The following is a 21,151-nucleotide window of genomic DNA, read 5'->3' on the forward strand; positions in this document are numbered from 1 at the left end:
CATTTTTTTTTGCAATTGGCCTGGTTAAAGTCACCAGCAATGATGAAAAGGCCTCAGGTCCTCCTGCGGTGGGATGTAGACTATCATCATGCAACTGAATGCTGTGACAGGTAGCATAGGCAGCACTTCACCATTCGGTACTCTGAAATGTCACATCCAAGTGCCATCAGCTTCCAACTTTGCACAAGGACACTATGTTCCATCCAGTGGATTCCACATTTTGGTGAGATATAGCTCATAGCAGTTCCCCCATTCCCCCCCCCCCCACCACCACTTTCTCTTTGGCAGGCCAGTTTTGCCCTTAGTTCATTGATTTTGTTCTCAGTGGCCAATTTAAAGTCCCTTTAAACATTCCTATTTGCTTATTTTTCAAGATGTAGGAGCACTTGGACAAGATCAAAAGTAAACTTCCTGATGATTCTGAAGGGTCACATCCACAACGATCAGCTTTGCCGAAGTTATGATTTTCCAAGGATTCTGATGATGGGACTTCGATCCGAAACATCAATTCCCATTCTCTTTCCACAAATGGTACATGACCTTTTTAAGTATTTCCAGCATATTTTGTTAGAAATATCCTGCATCCAGGGAGCTTTTACTTTCTTCATGATTTCCTGTATAACTTTAGAATGCACCAGCTGAGCCAGAAGTGTTCTGTGGTAGAACAAAGGGGTTGGAGCAGTGCCGCGGAGATGAGAAGTGATACTCAGCTGCCACTGCACAAGAACAAACTTATTTACAGTTGTCCTGCAGCAAACTTAAAGTGATCGGGCAAGAGCACAGACATGAATTTTCTAATACAGTACTGCTCTGAACATGCCTGGTGGTGACATAATGAATTACCACCTTTATCATGAAATCTGACTAAATTTCAGATACTAAACTAAATACAGCAAGATTGAATTAATAATGGAAAAGTTTAGTCATCACAGAAATGTTCTTAACCAAGGCTGTTCAAATATAACATTAGATGTACAAGATGCACAAAATGCTGGAGGAACTCAGCAAATCTGGCACCATCTATGGCATGGAGGGACGAATCAAAAAAAGAGTCAATGTTTCAAGCTGAGACCTTTCCAAAACGTCGACTGTATATGCGTACATTTGTACATGCTACCTGACTTGCCGAGTTCCTTCAGTATTTTGTGCATGTTGCTCAAGATTTCCAGTATCTGCAAAACCTAGTGTTTATCAGATGTATGAAGCTGATTCGCCATTATGTGAATCATTTGGAAACTTAACCCCACAAAGCAACTGTCCTCCACACACAGGATGAAACACATGCTTTGTGCAGGTTCTTGCACATCTGTTTTCTTAAAATTTCTATCTGAAAGGAACTGCTTGGAAGAGAAAACCACAGAAAACAGGAATAAACACAACCAATCATGAGGAGTGCCTCACATTTTGTACCTTTCCTTTAAGATAAAGAACTTTTCCTCTCCTTGATAGAAATGAAAATATACAGAATGGAGCCACAGGGAAACTGATGGTTGCTCTAAATTTCAGACATGACTATTTTCCATGTTTCCTGACATGTAAATTTAGATATTGACACCTCCAATATCCGGGCTTCTGTATCTCCCTCTGCAACAGGATACTTGACTTAATCATCAGCACACCTCTATCAGTGAAGACTGGTAACAAAATCTCCTTCTTGATGATCATCAGCACAGCTTTGCCTCAAAGCTGTGTGCCTAGTCCCCTGCTCTACTCTCTGTACACATGACTCTGTGGCTAGCCCCAGTTCTGATGCCATCTTCAAATTTGTCAGCGATAATAATGATGTTGGACAAATTACAAGCGATGATGAGTCGGTTTACCAGAGTGAAGTAGGACACAAGGTTGTGTGGTGCCACAACAACAAACTCACACCAACAGGTTCAAGAACAATAAACTTCCCTTCAACCATCTGGTTACTGAACCAACTGGCAAAGTTCTAATTACTATAGTTTAGCAACACCATGATCATTTTGATCACTGCACTAAAATGGACTTGGATATGATAGACTTCGCAATGCTAGAAATGTGTTTTCACAGCATCACTGCAACTGAATTATGAAAAAAAAGAATTTTTAATTAAAAAATTACAATCCTATGAAATGCTATGATACTGAATTGCAAACAGGTAAAAATGCTACATTATTTCATACATTGCAGAAGTCAGTAAAATAAGCAAAGCTTCAAAAATCTTGACTGGTTAAAAACCCAAAAGGGTTTCATAATTCTAAAAGTTTAAAATGCTCTTAGGTGATCTAAATCAGAATGGAGTGAACTCATTTTACTAAAGCTACATGCAAAATCCACATTTCTTTAAAAATATTTATGCAGCTTTGAAACAGTGATAAATACATATAGTCAGCAATCAGATGGGACAGACTGATGTTCAACTCTAAAATAAACACCTGTGCCCTTCAAGTGTCTTACGATAATATTGCTCCAGAAGGAAAACAGCCAAGGTTTTATTAAAATTTCTCACAGAAGTTCAAACTAAACCACCTTCCCATATATAGACTTTAATTTGCCCTATAACTGCATAAGAAACCTAAGTGGAATGAAGTACTTTTAAGTCAGCTTTCACATTCGTTATTATAGCTAATCTGAACTTTGGCCTCTGTTTCACTTTCATTTATATTCCTCCTAATCCTCACTGTTGAAATCTTTTTTTAGAATCATACCATTCATAGAACAAGTTTATTAAATCTACTGCCTGTTGTGTCAGATTAGTCTTACACTCAACGCGTTTCCCCATTTTCTCTCTACAGCCCTGTATTATCATGGTCTGGATTGGTTCCTCTTTAAATTTAGTTAGGTTGCGATCCGGACCATTGACGCCTTGTTCCCTTTTAATTTTGTTTCACGCGTCCCTTGAGCTTGGCAATCAAGGTAATCTACCCGCGACCTGAACCGGCAACTTACAAGCCCCTGGCTTTAGCCGTTAAGAGTGTTAAGAAGCCTTAGCAAGTCACCGCCACTACGACAAGCCAGAGTGATTCAGCCCGCATCGGAGTACCAGCAATTCACCTTCCGTCGCCTGAGTGGGTCCGGGCAAGGTCAATCTACTAGGGGTGAGTGGAAGACGGAGTCCTGACTCAACGTTTATGCCCCTCATCTGTGTCTACCCCTGAAGAGGAGCCCCGGCTCGGTGCCTGAGCTGAAGGCGGAGTCCCAGCTCGATGTCATGCCCAGTGTCTGTATCTACCCTTTGAAGGAGTCCCAGCTCAGTGCCTGAGTGGAAGGTGGAGTCCTGACTTGATGTTCCTACCCGTTGCCTCCATCGGGGAGGTCTGGCTGGACTGCCGCTGCCCGGCGGGGGTTCCCCCCTTTCTACCCATTGCTCCCCAAGGGCCGTGGCGGTCCCAGTCCCCAGGGTCCAAGTCCAAGGTCCGCGGCTGTCCATGCTCCCCCCGTCCAAGTCCCACGGCTGTCCATGCTCCCCCCCGTCCAAGTCCCGGGGCCGTCCATGCTCCCCCCCGTCCAAGTCCCGCGGCCGTCCATGCTCCCCCCCCATCCAAGTCCCGCGGCCGTCCATGCTCCCCCCGTCCAAGTCCCACGGCCGTCCATGCTCCCCCCGTCCAAGTCCCGCGGCCGTCCATGCTCCCCCCGTCCAAGTCCCGCGGCTGTCCATGCTCCCCCCGTCCAAGTCCCGCGGCTTTCCATGCTCCCCCCCGTCCAAGTCCCGCGGCCGTCCCAGTTCCGTTTCCAAGTTCCAGGTGGTGATCCAGGTCCCTAGTCCCCTAGTCCGAGGTTCATGTTCCTCTTTGTCCTTGATTTCCCGATCTTCTGTGTAACGAGTAATAAACACTATTTTACTATACCCAAGAAAGACGTGTTTGTGTCCTGCATGTGGGTCCTCTCCCAGCACCCTTGTCCCCACCTCATCACATGTATCTTCCTTGTTTTCAAATACAGGTAGTCCCCGAGTTACAAACGTCCGACTTACAGACAACTTGTACTTATGAACTGAGGAAGGAGAACACTGTCTGCCATTTTAAGTCATTGTCGTTGACACTGTGTTTAACTTTGTATTTGGCTTAAATTTTTCTTAGTAAGATTCACCCTGACCCCCGCACCCCCCGCCACCCAGTCCAGTCAGCTGGTGGCGCAGTGAGATCAGCACCGGGCTCAAGAACAGAGTTGCCCGAGTTCAATCCAGTGACAGACCGCTCACGTGCTGAGTTGATGTCGATCCAGTGACTCCCATACCATCCGTGCCAGGTTGATGTCGAGCGCGCAACTCAACCTCCAAAAAAAACTGCCACCTCCAGTTTAAATTCCCACAAGGAATATTGTGGAGAATCAAATACCCAAACTCAGCACAGCCCCCACTTGTCCCATTTACCCTGTCTCAGTGCGGTGGACTTTCAGACCTGGGGAATTCAGTGTGGTGGTCCTTAGGACCCAACGGACCTCGGGAGCCAGCGGAGGTCGGGACCTGCCGCCCACAGTGTTTCTGTTCCGTTGATGGGAAGCAATCACAATTGGAAATAAAGTGGAAATAATAAAGCATTTGGAAAGAGTTGAAACATCATCGGTCATTGGAAAAGGGTTAGGCTACAGTCAGTCAACCACTGGAACAATTTGAACGGATAAAATGAGAATAACGGAGCATGTGAAAGGCCCTGCCCCGATGAAAGCTACAATTATTACTAAGCAATGCAGTGGTTTAATTATTGGAGTACATACGTTTCTTAAGTTTTATATGCATAGAAAGGTAAAATATATACTATACACTAAGAAACGTTTGACTAACTGACGCTAAGTAATACCGGATGTACTTGTTCCGACTTATGTACAAATCCGACTTAAAGACGGACTTAGGAATGGAACTCCTATATAACCTGGGGACTGCCCGTACACTCAGTGGCAACTTTATTAGCCAATTAATCAGCCAATCATGCAGCAACAACTCTGCATAAAAACTAGCAGACATGGTCAACAGACTCAGTTCTTGTTCAGATCAAACATCAGAACAGGGAAGACATGTGATCCAAGTGATTTTTACTGCAGAATAATTATTGGTGCCAGATGGTGTGGATTGAGCGTCTCAGAAACTGCTCCTGGGATTACCAGGCACAACAGTCTCCAGAGTTTACAGAGAGAATGGGTGCAAAAAAACAATAAACATTCAGTGAGCAGCAGTTCTGTGGGCAAAGATGCCTTGTTGATGAGAGAGGTCAGAGGAGAATGGCCAGACTGGCTCAAACTGACAGGAAGGCAGCACTAAACCAAACAACCACACAGTATAACAGTGGTGTGCAGAAGAGCACTTCTGAACGCACAACCTGTTGAACGTCAAAGTGGATGGACTTCAGCAGCAGATTACTACAAGCATACAGAAATATCCTCAGTGGTAACTTTAGTAGGTACCTCCTGTACCTAACAAAGTGGGCACTGAGTGTATTTGCCCAACTTTGCATTAACAAGGTGTACAGGTGGCCAGAGTATACATAAATTAATTAAATAATGCAAAAAGAGAACAAGTAGTGAGGTAGTGTTCCTGTTGTTCATGGACCATTCAGAATTCTGATGGCAAAGTGGAAGAAGCTGTTTCTAAGTTGTTGAGTGTGCGTCTTCATGCTCCTGTAACTCTTCTCTGACGGTTATAATGATAAAAGGGCATATCCTGGGTCATGGGGTCTTTAATGATGAATGCCACCTTTCTGAGGTAGCACCTTTAGAAGATGACCTCGGTGGTGGGGAGGCTAGTGCCAATGATGGAGCCAGACCTTGCTGCAGTTTTTTCTGATCCCTGTGCAGTGGCCGCTCAATTCTACTCACAAATACAACCAGTTTGAATGTGATAAGCACTGGTGTGCCTTCTCTGTATTTGCATCAATATCTTATGTCCAGGATAGGACTTCAGAGATGTTGACACCAAGGAGCTGGTCACTGATATCTGTACTTACACTTATAGTCCATCTAAAAAGGAGCTAAGCAAAGCGGAGTTTGTTGTACTGACAAAATAAATTTTAAGTTCAGCACCTTTTTATTGTAATATGTCAAATCCAGGAGGACGATGCTTCTTGTTGAGGTGATGTCACCTGAACAGGCAATGAACTAAGATACTGTACCATACCACTAACCAATTAATCAGTTCATGCTTGAAATTATCTAAAAATTTACCATCAGTTTTGGCTTTCACACAAAACTTGCACAATGTCACTACTGCATCCAAATTGTCAGCTTTTTGCTTGACATGCAATACCAGATGAGCAGAAATGAAATGAATACTGCACAGCTAAAGTTGTCATTTTTATCTCCATTCATAAAATCCATCTATCTCCATTGCAACATTGCAACAGATCACACAGTTTAGTTTTAGCCTCAGGATTACCTCCAAGCCAAGTATCCATGCATTATATAGCTGACCTGCTTAAGCTCCGAACCATTTCCTAAACCTATCCAATACTCCGCTCACAGTTATCACCTGTAAGCAAGACAAATTCAACCCAGCTAATTACTGCCCAATCAGTCTACACTATAGTCAATCATTTGCAAAGTGAGGAGGTGCCTTTGTCGGTGCTGTCAAGCAGCAGTCACAAATAACCTGTTCAATGATGGCCATTTTGGGCCCCGCTAGAACCTGTCTGCTTCAAAGTTCACAGCCTTATCCAAATGTAGACCAAAAAGCTCAATTCCAGGGATTGGTTATGTATTTAATATTTCAGTACTATTGTCAATACATTGTTTGATTAAGCATTATTCATTATCGTTATATGTACAAAGTATGTGAATGGCATAGATCATTACACCAGCATGTGATAAGTACGCTCCTCACTTAAAGTAAAATGGTTACACTCGCGTTCCAGACTCCCTTGCTTTTCTTCCAATTAGTTTTGTGTTGTAAAGTTACAAAATATAACAAGAGTCATTCACAATTCCTTTCCATCATAATATCAGAGGGAATGCTCACTGATCATTGTACAATGTATAATTCTATTCACAACTAAGCAACTGAAATACCATGTCTGTTAGACCTGAACAACATTCCAAGGGAAGTCGCAAGTAATATTCATGCTGCAGAACTGCTGGTAAAAAAAAACCCATCTCCAACAAGGTAAATCTAATCATCTGCACTTGGTATTCACTCTCATAACTATCTCATCTTGAGGTTCACTATTGAACTCAAATGAACCAGCCATGTTAACAGCACTGGGTATCCTTTGCTGTGTCTAACCTGCAGATAACCAAAGCCTTTCTATTAGTACCTTCACTGGAGTACTGCAGCAGTTCAAGGCATCAATTCATTACCAGCTTCTCAACAGCAATTGTGATCATCAATAAATGCTGGCTTTGCTGCCAGTGCAGTAACAAAAATAAACAATTCCACTGTAATCCTGGCTATTGTACTGCACTGTTCTCCATTTCAGATCATCAAAAACACTTGCTTAGATCCAAACTCAGATGGTTTGTGCTCACTGACATGAACTGGCACCCATTCAAGATGAGCACTTCTTATAAGAAATCCCATGCTTCATTTTAAAATCCCTCTATAACCTCGTTCGTTGTCTTTCCAAATAATCTCCAGCCAGGTTCCAAAATTCAGGACAGAAGAGACCTAACGATATGTATGGATTCCTATTGAATTAGATTGATAGTTTGCCAAAACTTTCAGGCTTTAGACTATGCCATAACAACCTGGCTCTGCATTTTATCCAAGTCAATTGAACTCTGTGTCAGCAGCTGTATCAGGCACACAGGCAGGAAGCAGATGAGGTTTAACTTAATACAGTGAGGCTCTTGCCTCAGTGCCACGGCGAAGCAATATCTCGCATTCATGGCGGAGATGCAGAGGGCTAATTCAATCCAGACTTCAATGTTTTTTCCATGCATCAACATACGGACTCATTTTGCATCAGTGTCCATCAATAAAATGAAATGAATCCTTGCATCAAGAAAGAATATTGTAAGGGCTTGACTTCAGAGTGAACACAGTCTGGTTGGGTTTGATTTGGTTTTAGTTTAATTTAAATCTTTACAAGGACAGAGTTCCACTGACCTGGTTTCTGTGCTATTTTAAATCTGCATTTAATCTATCCAGTAGATGTGGATTTTTTGGTCAGAAAACTAGAATGTAAAGTATTTCAGTGCATCTTCCTGCATTTATAACACCAGATAAAGAAAGACAAACAAATCCTTCCATAATCTCAAAAACACACTGATTTACCTCAATGAATCAAGTATTGATAAGTGATAGTAATTAATACTTTGTTCAGGAAATGTGCAATGAAGGTAAAAATACCAGTGTTCTATGATAACTCTCCTGCTCAAAGCAGTGTCACATGGCCTACAGCACCCACCTAAAGACCATGTAGTTCTTTGCTTATCATCTTACCCAAAAGGTGTGAATTCCTCAGTGCTGTAATGGAGTTTCAGCCTAAATTTTTGTTTACTCAAGTCAATCTCTGAGTTTGACCAGAGTTCCTCCCCGTGTGGCTCGTGAGCCAATTGAACTTCAGCTGCCAGGCAAGTACATGGTTACTTCTGTTGTCCTAGATGTTCTACTCCAGGATCCACATTCACTCCAAGTCAGATTGAGTTAAGGGTTAGTGCACTCCAACTCTTCCAGCAACCTGCCTGTGATGTTACCAAAAACTAGCCCATCATCAACTCCAACTAAGCTGAATGTGACAGGACTGGACTTCCATGCACTTTCTCCCTTTTGAGAAAAAGCTGGACCCAACCCAATCTGCTGTTTCCATGTTCAAAAATATTAATATGTACTGTAATCTCTTTTTCAAGTAATTTGAAACTTATCCTTAAAACAAATCTGATCAGGCTTCAGCAGTAATCATTCAATTTTTAAAACTGTTTCAAATTGATTACTTTCTAAACTAAAGTCCCATTGAACTATTAAGTTTGCATGAATTAGTTATAAAAATATGCAGCATCATAACATCTGCATCTTGAATGTACAGTATGTACAAAATAAAGTTATTTCAAAAACAGATTTTAACAAATTATTTGAATAAACAGCAATGCAATTGTTTATACATCTATGACAAATTTGAATCACCCAAAATCTGACCTGTGCAGTAATACAAAACCCAAGTGCCCTCCATCTTATTTGAATTTTGAATTGGAATTAAGCCTTATTATTGGATCAAATTTAAAGTTTGTTATTCCAAATTAGCCACCTTCAATGAGACAGGTGTAAGGAATTTACACATTATTAGATTCTGTTTGGCAAATAAATCAATAAGTAGCAGTTTAGATGAATGCAACAACATTAATGTATCCCAACATCATTTTTATAATTATCCTTAGGGAAACGTTTTTTATTGCTTTTGTATATAAACATCGATTCTCCAGCATTGTCGCACCCCACCATAATTTATGAATCAAACTACACGACAATCAAATCTCCAGCCACTAGATCATTCAACTTTAAAAGAAACTGAATTAAACTTGTACAGCGTCCAGCAAATTTTCTACGCACACTTTCCAAAGGTCAACCACCGTGAACTCAGTATTGTACAATTGCCCAAGTCTGACCAAAAGCAGTCGTGCGACACCCACCATTTTGGCCGCACTTACCTCACCAACCAACCAATATTCATCAAAAAGAACTGAAGTTACTTTAAACATTACGGACCTGTAAAATCTATTCTCAGAACTGTTTCTCATAGTTTTTTTTTTAAAACAATGTGAAGTCTAACAATGAACGTTTATACGTAAGTGTTTTGACAACTCTCTTTTCCGCCTGATTTACAAAATCAGAAACAATCCCAAATTACCACTAGAACCATAATTCTCCTGAAAAGGTTGACACTTCCAGGAATACACGGACGATATAAAAGAAAGACAGGAAACAATGTAATGGGGCAAATAAGCTCATCAACTGTTTTTTTGGGGAAAAAAACTTTTGTCTGGTGTCATTATGACTGTTAAAACAGATCTAACACACTCTCAAAAGCACAACAGACAAAGTGTCATTAACAGAAAATAAATTATCTTTAAATTGCTGGGAAAAAAACGAACGATGATAAGCCGCGAATTACTTTAGCTATTCATAAAGTAAACGATTTTTCCATTGCCCACCCTTATGCTTCAGTAATATGACGAGTTTTTGAAACTTTCCTCGCAAATTGTCCTTCAAACTACTTAGCTTTAATTTGCAGTCGCTCTGACCTTTGTGCGGTTCTGCAGAGAAGATGATGGTCAGGAGGATGAGGCAGGTTGCCGCCGTGGACATCTTTGGGTCTGGGTGCTCCGGGCTGCAGCAGGCTCGCTCGCAACGGCAGTCCTCGCCGCCTGAAGCTGCTCCTACATGTCCCACGCGAACCCAACCCCACTGTCTCCCCCCTCCGACAGGCCGTGGGAGCGCCGGCCGCTCTCCTCACGCCCCTTCCCCGACGCGTAACTCGGAGCTTTGGCGCAAATGGCATCCGGTGCATTGACCACTCTGTGGACGAAAGGAAGGTCCACAAAATAATGTCCTTGGACATTGGGGGCGTGGATAGATTATAAAATGGTTTACTAGTGAGGGAACTGTATTGGCAAGTACCAGACATACCTATCTATGGCTAAATACTCATTATTTTAAACTCTTCTTGCAAACTATAATTATACCATATTTTTAATAACTTGTTTTTCCAAGTAAAATATAAAGCTAATTTGGTAATATAGTTATTCTAATAACTGGATTTCCACCCTTGCCTGAAGGAGTTCCTACTGTAATGGATATTCAATTTCTGGAGCCAAAGAGGCTTATTATTAACCTCAGCTTTTTAGCACACCATCATGACCCTTCCAAAGAGTCAGAGTTGTTTGTGACAAAGTTAAACTTCTTCCCAATATTCCTTGTTCAGCTTTTTGTTGTATACAAGAACCAGTCTTCAGTTCTTCTTTATTGGTGAGACCCCGATGCAGACTGGGAAACCGTTTCGCTGAGCACCTACGCTCGGTCCGCCAGAGAAAGCAGGATCTCCCCGTGGCCACACATTTTAATTCCATGTCCCATTCCCATTCTGATATGTCAATCCATGGCCTCCTCTACTGTCAAGATGAAGCCACACTCAGGTTGGAGGAACAACACCTGATGTTCCGTCTGGGTAGCGTCCAACCTGATGGCATGAACATTGACTTATCTAACTTCTGTTAATGCCCCTCCTCCCCTTCTTACCCCATCCCTTATTTCTTTCTTTCTCTCTCTCTCTCTCTCTCTCTCCCTCCCTCCCTCCCTCCCCTTGCTCTCTCTCTGCCCCCCTCACAATCACTCTTTGCCTATTCTAAATCTCCCTCTGGTGCTCCCCTCCCCCTTTCTTCCTTGGCCTCCCGTCCAATGATCCTTTCCCTTCTCCAGCTGTGTATCCCTTTTGCCAATCACCTTTCCAGCTCTTAGCTTCACCCCACCCCCTCCTGTCTTCTCCTATCATTTTGGATTTCCCCCTCCCCCTCCTACTTTCGAATCTCTTACCATCTTTTCTTTCTGTTAGTCCTGAGGAAGGGTTTCAGCCCGAAACATCAACTGTGTTTCTTCCTATAGATGCTGCCTGACATGCTGCGTTCCACCAGCATTTCGTGTATTTTGCTTCAGTTCTTCATGTAAGTTGCAAGGAATAGTTTGAAGTTAAAAGGGCAGCTTTGCAAACAAACAGCACTAGTCGCTCAAGAGATAGGGCTTGCAAAGTGAAGTGACCATGAAATGTTCTCATCTGCATCATCCAAACAAAAGACAATGGGGCTCTGTTAATTTGCCTACATCAAACCAAGTAACTACAGCTAAGTTAATTGCATCATTGTGTTAGAGATCAAAGAAGGTTCCAGGCCAGCCTTATTTTGTCATTTAGCACAACAAATATGGTTACGGGTATGATCAATCAATAGTTGGAATATTCATGTACTCAGAGAGTCAGCCCCCACAGCATTACTTTTCAGAGCCTTGGGTCTCTGTCACAGAAGCTTTTAGAACATTTGTGTGAATTAGTTTGTCCCAGCAAAAATATCTGAAAAACAACAAATGCAAATAATGTCAACAAGTAGCAAAACAGTATAAATGTTAGAAAGCATTGGGGCTTTTCAGTAATTAAATACAGGGTTACAGAGAGAAGAACTAGAGTTCATTCCTCCACCTTTGCTTTCTGTGACAAACAACTCATTTGTCTGCAACTCATTGGTATATTCTTTAGTTCGTAAGAATCGTACCTGTGTTGGGAAATCCTTTGTAGTTTATAAATCTTTTGGAATTTGGCAATCGTTTATAAATCAGAAATCCTGTGAGATTAAAATGTGTGTTAAGAACTATCTGTCTAAAATTAAATTTGCATAATTAAACATAAAGTAAACTGTGTTTAAACTACTTCATTAGGTGGAAGTATCTCCTCCTTGGAAAGGAGGGAGAACCCACAACTTAGATAGTGGGTACTGGCAGATTAGACATCAGTGCAGAGCCTAGACTGGGAAGGAAGCTATTCTTTGAAGAGTTGGTTAATACTAAAATAACTTCTCTATAGTGAGGGTAGCACTTAAAATATCAGATAGGGCTTAAAATCTCCTTTCAAGTTTAGGGCTTTGTGGTCAGTCAACCCAATATCATGACTGTACATTCTCCACGTGACTATATGGACTTCTTCCGGTTTCCTCACATATTCCAGAGATTAATGGTTAGGATTTGGTTAGAAAGATGTGGGCATACTTCTATGTTGGTACCAGAAGCCTGGCAACACTTGCGGGCTGCTCCTAGCACAATCCACGCTGACTTGATTAGATACAAACGATGCATTTCACTGTATGTTTCGATGTTTCAATATACGTGTGACAAATAAAGCTAATCTTTCTTTCTTTTGAAACTCCTGGTAATCAGTTGCTCAATCCTTTTCATTATCTTACGTCCAACCTTAATATCTAATGCATTTGCTCAGTTCTCCATTGGCGAAAGGCCCTATTCTACCACATACAAGATTCTGGACATTATATAGAGCAGGATATCAGAGATTGTCTTCATAATTATTTCCCTTTCTGGTGGTTTCAGCCAAGATGTGCCACGGGACTAATATGGTCTGCAGGCCATAGTATGAATGTTCACTCTCTCCGCAATTCTCCAGTAAATTCTTATATCTCCACCAATCATTCCCCTTCTCGTGGAACTTTGCCAGGCAACTGTAGGATCATTTACTTCACCATCCTCCAAGGACACAACCAGTCCCTGCAGGAGCTGAAGCAACTCGCTAACATTTCTAACAATTTGAATGTGCAGGTGATGGGTCATAATGAAGGGTCTCAGCCTGTGGTGAACTACGTGTGCCTGTCTGGACACGCCCCCTGCTGACTGCTCCTGTGGCTCCTCCCACAGACCCCGGTATAAAGGCGATCTGAGGCCTATGCTCGGCCTCTCAGTCTCCAGGACGTAGTATGATGGTCACTCACTCCTGGTTCCTTCTTCCAGTCAATAAAAGCCGATATCTCGCCTTACGTCTCAGAGTGAGTTATTGATGGTGCATCACAGCCCAAATCATCAACTCTTTACTTCTTTCCATAGATGCTGGCTGGCCCACTGAGTTCCTCCAGCATTTTGTGTGTGTTACTCTGGAGTTCCAGCAACTGCAGACTCTCTTGTGTCAATAATTCCAAATTATCGACATTCCACCTTTTGCAATCGCTGGTTCTACAACAAGAATGTCACAACTGAATATTGAAAAAAAATGAAAAGGAGAATTCAAAGACTTTTCAGATTCTTCTGAACAGGTTTAATCAAAATTTCCACAGATTTTTTAAGTTCTCTTCTCAAATCTGTGCCGTTGTGATAATTGCTAATACCACTCAAAAAAGGTACCAACATTCAGTCAAGATAATTTGATGGAACATATCAAATATCACAAGCATAATCTCTGAATTAACTGTATCAAATGATGTTTGCACTGTATGGAAACAATTGGTATTTGACCTTAGCGATTGATGGCAATTAGCCCTGGCTTGGCCTTGTGGTCCATACATGACCTGAGGTGGTGCTGCCATCTGGTGTACAAATTCTGACCAAGCAAGAACACCTCACTAGAAAACACAATGGTAATTGATTCCTATGGCTTCCTTCTTGCGATGTAAGATTAACAAGTCAGATTCATATACTTATTCTTAATATCAAAGAGTTAGTGTGAAAAGAAAACATTCTATTTTGTTTCAAAGCAACTTTTCACTTGAAGAGCCATTTAATGTCAACTACACTGCTTAGAACGTGAATACAGTCAAGTGAGAATGACAGAGATGAAACCGTAAGATTAACAGCTATGTCACAGCTTGTTCCTGAGCGAAGGTACACAGGACTGAAGATGAAATCATTGATAATCAACGTGTAGAGAAGCTAATGCCAGACCCATCAACACTCAACGACCTACTGAAGGGCACTAAGTGCTCAGACAACCCTGTGACTGTTATTGAAGAGCAACTGAAAGTGGTTCAAAATTTACAGGCAACATTGTGTGTTAAGTATCCATGATGCAGGTAAACCAGTTACATTTGTATGCCCATGAGAAGCACATAATGGTAGTGTTAACTCAAGAACATAGAGACCAACAACATCCCGTTAGTTATTACTCTGACAAAGATCTGATTCTGTGCACTGATGGCTCCTCAATGATTGAGAGATGAACTTGAATGCTTGTTTCTGGAACAGAAGTTCTGCCATCAGAAAGCATGGTTCCTGGTACCTCTGTGCAACAGGCAGAACTAAAAGCTTTGATTGAAGCCTGTAGGTTGGCAGAAAAAAGATCACCTAATATCTACACTAATCGTCAATATGCTTTCAGAGTTGTTCATGGCTTTGGAAACGTATGGAGACAAAGAGGATTTCTTACGACTGTAGGAACCCCATTCAAGAGTGGTGAACTAGTGCAAGAACTTATGGATCTCATAGAACTGCTGTCAGAAGTTGCTGTATTAGAATGTAAAAGCCATTCCAAAATGATTACAGTGGAAAGCTGGGGAAATGCATTTACTGATGAAATTGCAAAAAAGCAGCATAGGAAGGAGTAAAAGAATATACACAGTGAACCCAACAACTGGAATTATGGAAGCAAAGTTGAGCTCTGTATCAGACGAACATAGAAGATATTCAAGAGATGAGAGCTCAATGCTCTAACCAGAAAAAGTTGGAGAATGGTGGGAGGTTAGACAGTGATGGTGTACGGACATATGGCAAGAGTCGTAGACTGGTAGCTCAAACAACTTATGTTGTTTGAGCACAGCAAATCCACTCTCTAAGACACATTGGAGTACAAAAGATAATCAACAGATTCTCCCAATGGTGTTGAAATCCAAAGTTCAGGGCACAAGCTCAGCAAACACTTGAAAGATGCATGGAGCTGCAGAAAGCTACCACACCTAAAAGCTCCTGCCCTACCTGATCCATTCTTAGATCTACATTTCTTTACCAAAGTGACAAGATACTCAGACACACTGGGAATAGTGGGCACGTTTTCAAGATGGGTGGAAACAACTCTATCAAGGAAAGTTACTGTCGCAAACACAGCAAAAACTCTGTTCAAGATCTCTATTCTTAGATGGGGATTCTCATGTCGTTATCAACTCTGACCAAGGAACACATTTCACAGGGAGTGTTTGTTAGGAATTATGTAGATTGATGAACATTTAAATGTCATTTCTCTGTCCACATCACCCAGAGTCATCAGGACAAGTTGAGCATTGAATGGAATCATTGAATGACTAAGTATCTTGAGGGAGATGTAGCATAGCCTTTGTTCTTTCTATGGACTTATGCTCCATCAGAGCACCACCGAACAAGAAAACTAAATTAACTCCATTCAAGGTGGTAACAAGTTGCCCCATGCCACTGCCAGGATCCCTCGATTTCAGAGAGGTTTCTGCAGCTGTTAGTGATTCCAACACCCTGATTCCTGGTGAGTGGGTCCTGATTAAGAAACTGCATAAGGAACCACAGTGAGCTCGATGGGAAGGTCCTTCTCAAGTGCTGTAATTAAAAACTCAGCAGAAAAGGTAGAAAATGAAAGTAAGTAGATGCACACCAGTAACTGCAAGTGAGTTAAAGTGGACAACCAGCACTGTAGTGAATGTGCTAGTAACCTCTTGACCCAGTGCTGCACAGCTAAGCTGCAGTGAGCAAATCACTAACCAGCCAGAAGACTTCAAGCAAGTTGACAACTAGTGGACATTATGAAGTTTATTCTAATATTAGTTGTTGTTATATTTTTGCTAATTTCCCCTACTTTCAATGAGTATGAATATTCATACCAATATTCCTTTTCATAATTTACATATTTTTCCTTGTATGAGGGCCATAGTTCAAACTCATGTAAGTGTGCCTGCCAATCCGCCTCATTTTCCCCCTCCATGCCTTGTAATGCATTGGGCAGCAACCTTTGCCATTTCCTTAGCATTTGTCTGTTTTTTATGAGGCCGAATTGCGAGTACAACGCTCAACCCAGCACGGACAGAAAGCATGCAAAAAGCTGGCTGGATTCATACCCCGGACCACTTGCCACAAAATCCAGTGCGGATGCCACACAAATGGCCAGCATACTAATCTGCCTAACTGTGACATAATCTTTTGTGGACTGAGAGTGGGAATCATTGCTGGGAAAAAGGGAAGAGGAGTCTGGGGAGCAGGAAGCACCAGAAAGACATTCTATAATAATCAATTAACAAATTGATTGGAATCAAATGACTTTACCTTGAGTCACAGGGCTGGGTGTATCTGCACACACACCACCATCTACCCCGGCACTCCGCTGCCTCCTGTCCCACAGCTCTCCCATGGAACTTCACCCTTGCCATTCCTAACATCCTTTGCTCCTGCCAGATTTATAAACTCACTTTCTTCTCCATATTGACAAATACAGTACTATGCAAAAATCTTAAACACCCTAGCTATATCTATGTGCCTGAGACTTTTGTGCAGTATTGGGCCTTTTGCTCTTTCATAATTTAAGTAGCTTTTGATTATTTTATACTTAATGTAGGTAACACTAGTTTTCCTGCCTCTGAATTTTCAGATGTAGTGATTCTAAACATGTGATTTAGAATCAAAGGAGAGATTGCAGGATCCACTTATTTAAATTTTAAATTAAACTGTTCAATTGAAATTTTCTTTACAGTTTAACAATTAGTTGTGTGTTTGTATTTCATTTAGTTACTTATACATAAGTAGCTGCCTAGTATGCCTCCTAGTGGTAGAAGTATGTCTATGCAAGTTCAATGTGTTCCCCTAGTGCAGGGGTCGGCAACCCGCGGCTCCGGAGCCGCATGCAGCTCTTTCATCTCTGTGCTGCGGCTCCCTGTGGCTTTGGAAAATAAATGATGAATATTTAATTAAAATGTATTTTATATTAGTTTGTTAGTTTTTGAAATGTAATTCTAAATTTGAAGATTATGGTGATCTTGTACAATCTAAAAAAAAAACGTTGTGACGACCCATTTCCTGGCACATCCGAACCGGCTCACAATTAGCCGCCGTTCCGGCTAAGGGAGATAGCCTGCGGGGGTTTGTGAGTACGTGTCTTTTGGAGCATCCATGCCCACGGGGGGGGAGGGTTAAGGGAGGCTTAAAAGCAAGGCTGTTTAGTTTGAATAAAGTTATCTTTGACTGCAGTTTACCGACTCCGTGTCTTTATTTTAGCGCTGCGTGTAGCACACCGCTACAATGTGTTTTTTATCGCTATTAATATGTCACCACTACCAATGCCTGACACCCGCCACTCCCCTAAGCATCGATCCATCCCTACTGAATACGACTGCATTGGCAGGTGTGAGTCAATCTGATCTTGAGATGGAACTGGCCGACACAGCCGACAAAGACATATGGGTGTCCAGGTTTAGACGCTTGACAGCAGACCTTGAAGATGTTGCCCGTCAGAAGGCTGTTCTTGCTCAGATGGAGTGATATTGAAAACCTCCCCAAACGGACAAACTTGTGTTCGAAACATGGAATGCTACCCCCGACATTTATGTAAACATTAAAAAGTATGCGCTTGGAGTCCTGTCGATCTTTGGATCCACACATGTATGTGTGCAGGTGTTCTCCAACATGAACTTTATTAAAAACAAACATCGTGCACGCCTCACAGATGACAGCTTGCGATTCTGTGTAAAGATGAAGGTGACGTCATACAGCCGTGATGTGCAGACGCTGTGCGCTGAGGTCCAGGAGCAGAAATCCCATTAACCAAGTATGATAAATATTTTAATTGCCTATTATTTTACGTATATTCATATTTTTCATGGTTCAGTGAAATAGTCCTTTTATTTTTCAGGTTGACAGCTGGCTGACGTTATTTTTGGTTTGCTGCTGATGGATAATTTAAGTTCGGCGTTTTTCATAAATACAAGAAGGACTCAAATAGACATTGAGTATTTTACTTAAAAGTAACCTTCAACCCAACATCTTTTTTTCAGAGTTCAAAATGTTTTTGTTGCATGCAGAAATGTAATTTCGTTTTCTCTGCGGGAGTTCATCGATTTCATAAATTCAACACATTATAGTTTTTTTATACATAGCATAAAGGCAAAAAAAACGTTGTATGCAGTGTTATTTCATTTTAAATGTCAAACGGGTTTTGTGGCTCCCAGTGTTTTCATTTCTGTGGGAAACGGGTCCATATGGCTCTTTCAGTGGTAAAGGTTGCCGACCCCTGCCCTAGTGGTTGCACTGTTCTGATTCCGGAAGCTTTGAATAAGAGTCAACCAATGAGACAGCTCTTATCTACAAATGTGAATGAATTTCCTTATCTGTTGGTATAAAAGAGCTGCAAAATGAGGTCAGCACCATCTTAGTATCTTAGTTTTTTGTCTCTCCCTTTATTTAATAAACCGCTATCACTGTTTGGACTGTTAACGCGTAATAAAACAATCATGAAGCAACTAGTTTTGTGCCTTTTTCCTGACTTCTAAAAGAACCATGTAATAATACATCAGAATCCAATGTTTTGACTGAACCCTGAGACTTCTGCTTTGCAATTAGAGAAGGCGCATTACGGAATGAGGTGGTAAGCTATTTATAAAATAGCCAACCTCTGACCTATGAAAACAGATATGACATTTAAGCAAGTGGTTCAGATGATCAAATATGACCATTCTTTAAACAGATGTTTAAGGCAAATTGAGTGGTATCTGAGACAGATAAATCAGAGAGAGAGAGAGAGAGTAACACGTCAGTTTTCATGCTGAGGAACAGACTGCCACATTAGTTCACATTGATTTATTCACAAGTCAGACTCTGTAAATCATTCACACCACATTATACAACATTTGCAATGTTATTTTTTGGCATCACCTTGCATTATTTCATATTTATTCATGCCATCCAATAGGAAACTGTCCACTTTCAATGACTTTCTAAATACCTTTATGCACCATCTGTCTTTAAAATTACTAAGGAGTTTAGAAAGAAACAGAGATATTTTCACAATCCTTTATTTCTTGATCGTTCAAGAAGATAAGTCAATTTCTATCTGGAGTGATGCAGAAAGAATAATTTTGCAAGATTTTCTGCACAATGCAATATCAAATGTCTTGTTGGAGATCAAACAATGATCTCACTTACACTGTTGATATCGAGGCAATGCAATTAAATCCTAATTACTTCAAACAAAAGAGAATAACGTCAATTAGAAAGTCCAAATATATGGCATTTATTTCCAATGCAAACTTTTCAGTGTTTCCAATTATGTCTTACCAGCATAATTTCAATGGTACGTTTCGATTTAAACTACCATTAGACAATTATCTGAGGCAAATGATTTTACCTTTTAGCAATGGGATCAGCACACATCCCTGGGGGTGGGGGCACACATGCTAAGGATGAAGAGGAGGGAGGAACAGTTATTCATCCTGACTATCTGAGGTCTGTTGGTTAGAAAGTCCAACACCCAGTTACACAGTAGCATATTTAGACTGAGGAGTTGGAGATTGTTCACCAAGGCCTGAGGGACAATAGTGTTGAATGCCAAAATGAAATCCAGAAACAGCATTCTGACTTCACACTAACACTAAGAGATCAACCAGGATTCAATATCCTTGTTTTCACTACAAAGTATAGTCATACCATACACTTTTCTAGCTTAATTAGATTCAAATTTTTATCGATTTCCTTTGGCAAGACTCTATGCTACAGAGACAGAATGATCTCCAGTCTTCCTTGCAAATAATTGTTTCCTCTCCTCTTATTTTCATAATTGAAGTTAAAGGCTTGATCATGAACACTTATTCTATATCATGTAGCAATTGAAACATAAATATACACTCAGTGGTCACTTTATCAGCCACCCCCTATCAAGTCTATGGTTGGGGTCTTTGGCTGCTATAGCCCATCCATTTCAAGGTTCAATGTGTTAAGCATTCAGAAATGCTTTTCTGCACACTGCTGTTGTAACACGTGGTTATCTGCGTTACTGTCACCTTTCTGTCAGCTTCAACCTGTCTGGCCTTTCTCCTCTCACCTCTCTTAGCAAGGTATTTTCCACAGAACTGCCACTCATTGGATGTTTTTTCACTCTCTCTGAGACTGTTGTGCCTGAAAATCCCAGGAATCAGCTGTTTCTGAGACACTCAAACCACACTGTCTGGCACCCCACGGTCAAAGTCACTCAGATCACATTTGCTCCCCTTTTTGACGTTGGATCTGAACAACAGCTGAAACCCTTAAGTGTGTCTGCATGCTTTTATGCATCAAGTTGCTGCCACATGATTGGCTGATTAGATATTTGCATTAACGAGCCGGTGTACCTAATAAAGTGGCCGCTGAGTATTTCATTACATAAATCAAATCCTATCAACCGAGCCATACAGAGTATTCCTCTCTGAATCCTTCCAGAAGTAGGAGTGCCCTCAGAAGATACACAATCAACCAAACTATTTGAAATGCAAACCACTTTCCTTTGTCAAAAATTCATGTGCATCTCAGTCTAATGGGAAATTTCCTGCTGACAAGATTGAACCACTGCACACGTGCAAAAAATCTCCTTCGAGGACTTACCAATAAGTTAAAAACAAACTCATTGGAGCAAAAGACCACTGAATGGTAAATAAATAATTGCACTAAAAAATAGAACATGTTGAAAATACTTGGCGTAAGGTAAGCATGTAAAATCTGACAAATGGGAGCCCAAGGAAGACTGTAAGCATTTAAGGCAAAAACATTATCATCATCATTATGTGCCAATGTCATATGATGTGGGTGATC

The 21,151-nt window shown here is 41.2% G+C and overlaps 1 protein-coding gene across 1 annotated transcript in view; it reads right to left on the reverse strand.

Annotated features, from left to right (window-relative positions):
* fndc1 (fibronectin type III domain containing 1) overlaps positions 1 to 10,259 on the reverse strand; it is a 183,658-nt gene extending 173,399 nt beyond the window's left edge. The window contains exon 1 of the mRNA XM_059986090.1: positions 10,132 to 10,259. Coding sequence (XP_059842073.1) covers positions 10,132 to 10,195 — 64 coding nt within the window. The 5' untranslated portion in view covers positions 10,196 to 10,259. The remainder of the gene's footprint in view (positions 1 to 10,131) is intronic.
* Positions 10,260 to 21,151: the final 10,892 nt, after the last annotated feature.

The sequence above is a fragment of the Hypanus sabinus genome, chromosome 12 (genome assembly GCF_030144855.1).
Source record: "Hypanus sabinus isolate sHypSab1 chromosome 12, sHypSab1.hap1, whole genome shotgun sequence".
Classification (NCBI taxonomy): Eukaryota; Metazoa; Chordata; class Chondrichthyes; order Myliobatiformes; family Dasyatidae; genus Hypanus; species Hypanus sabinus.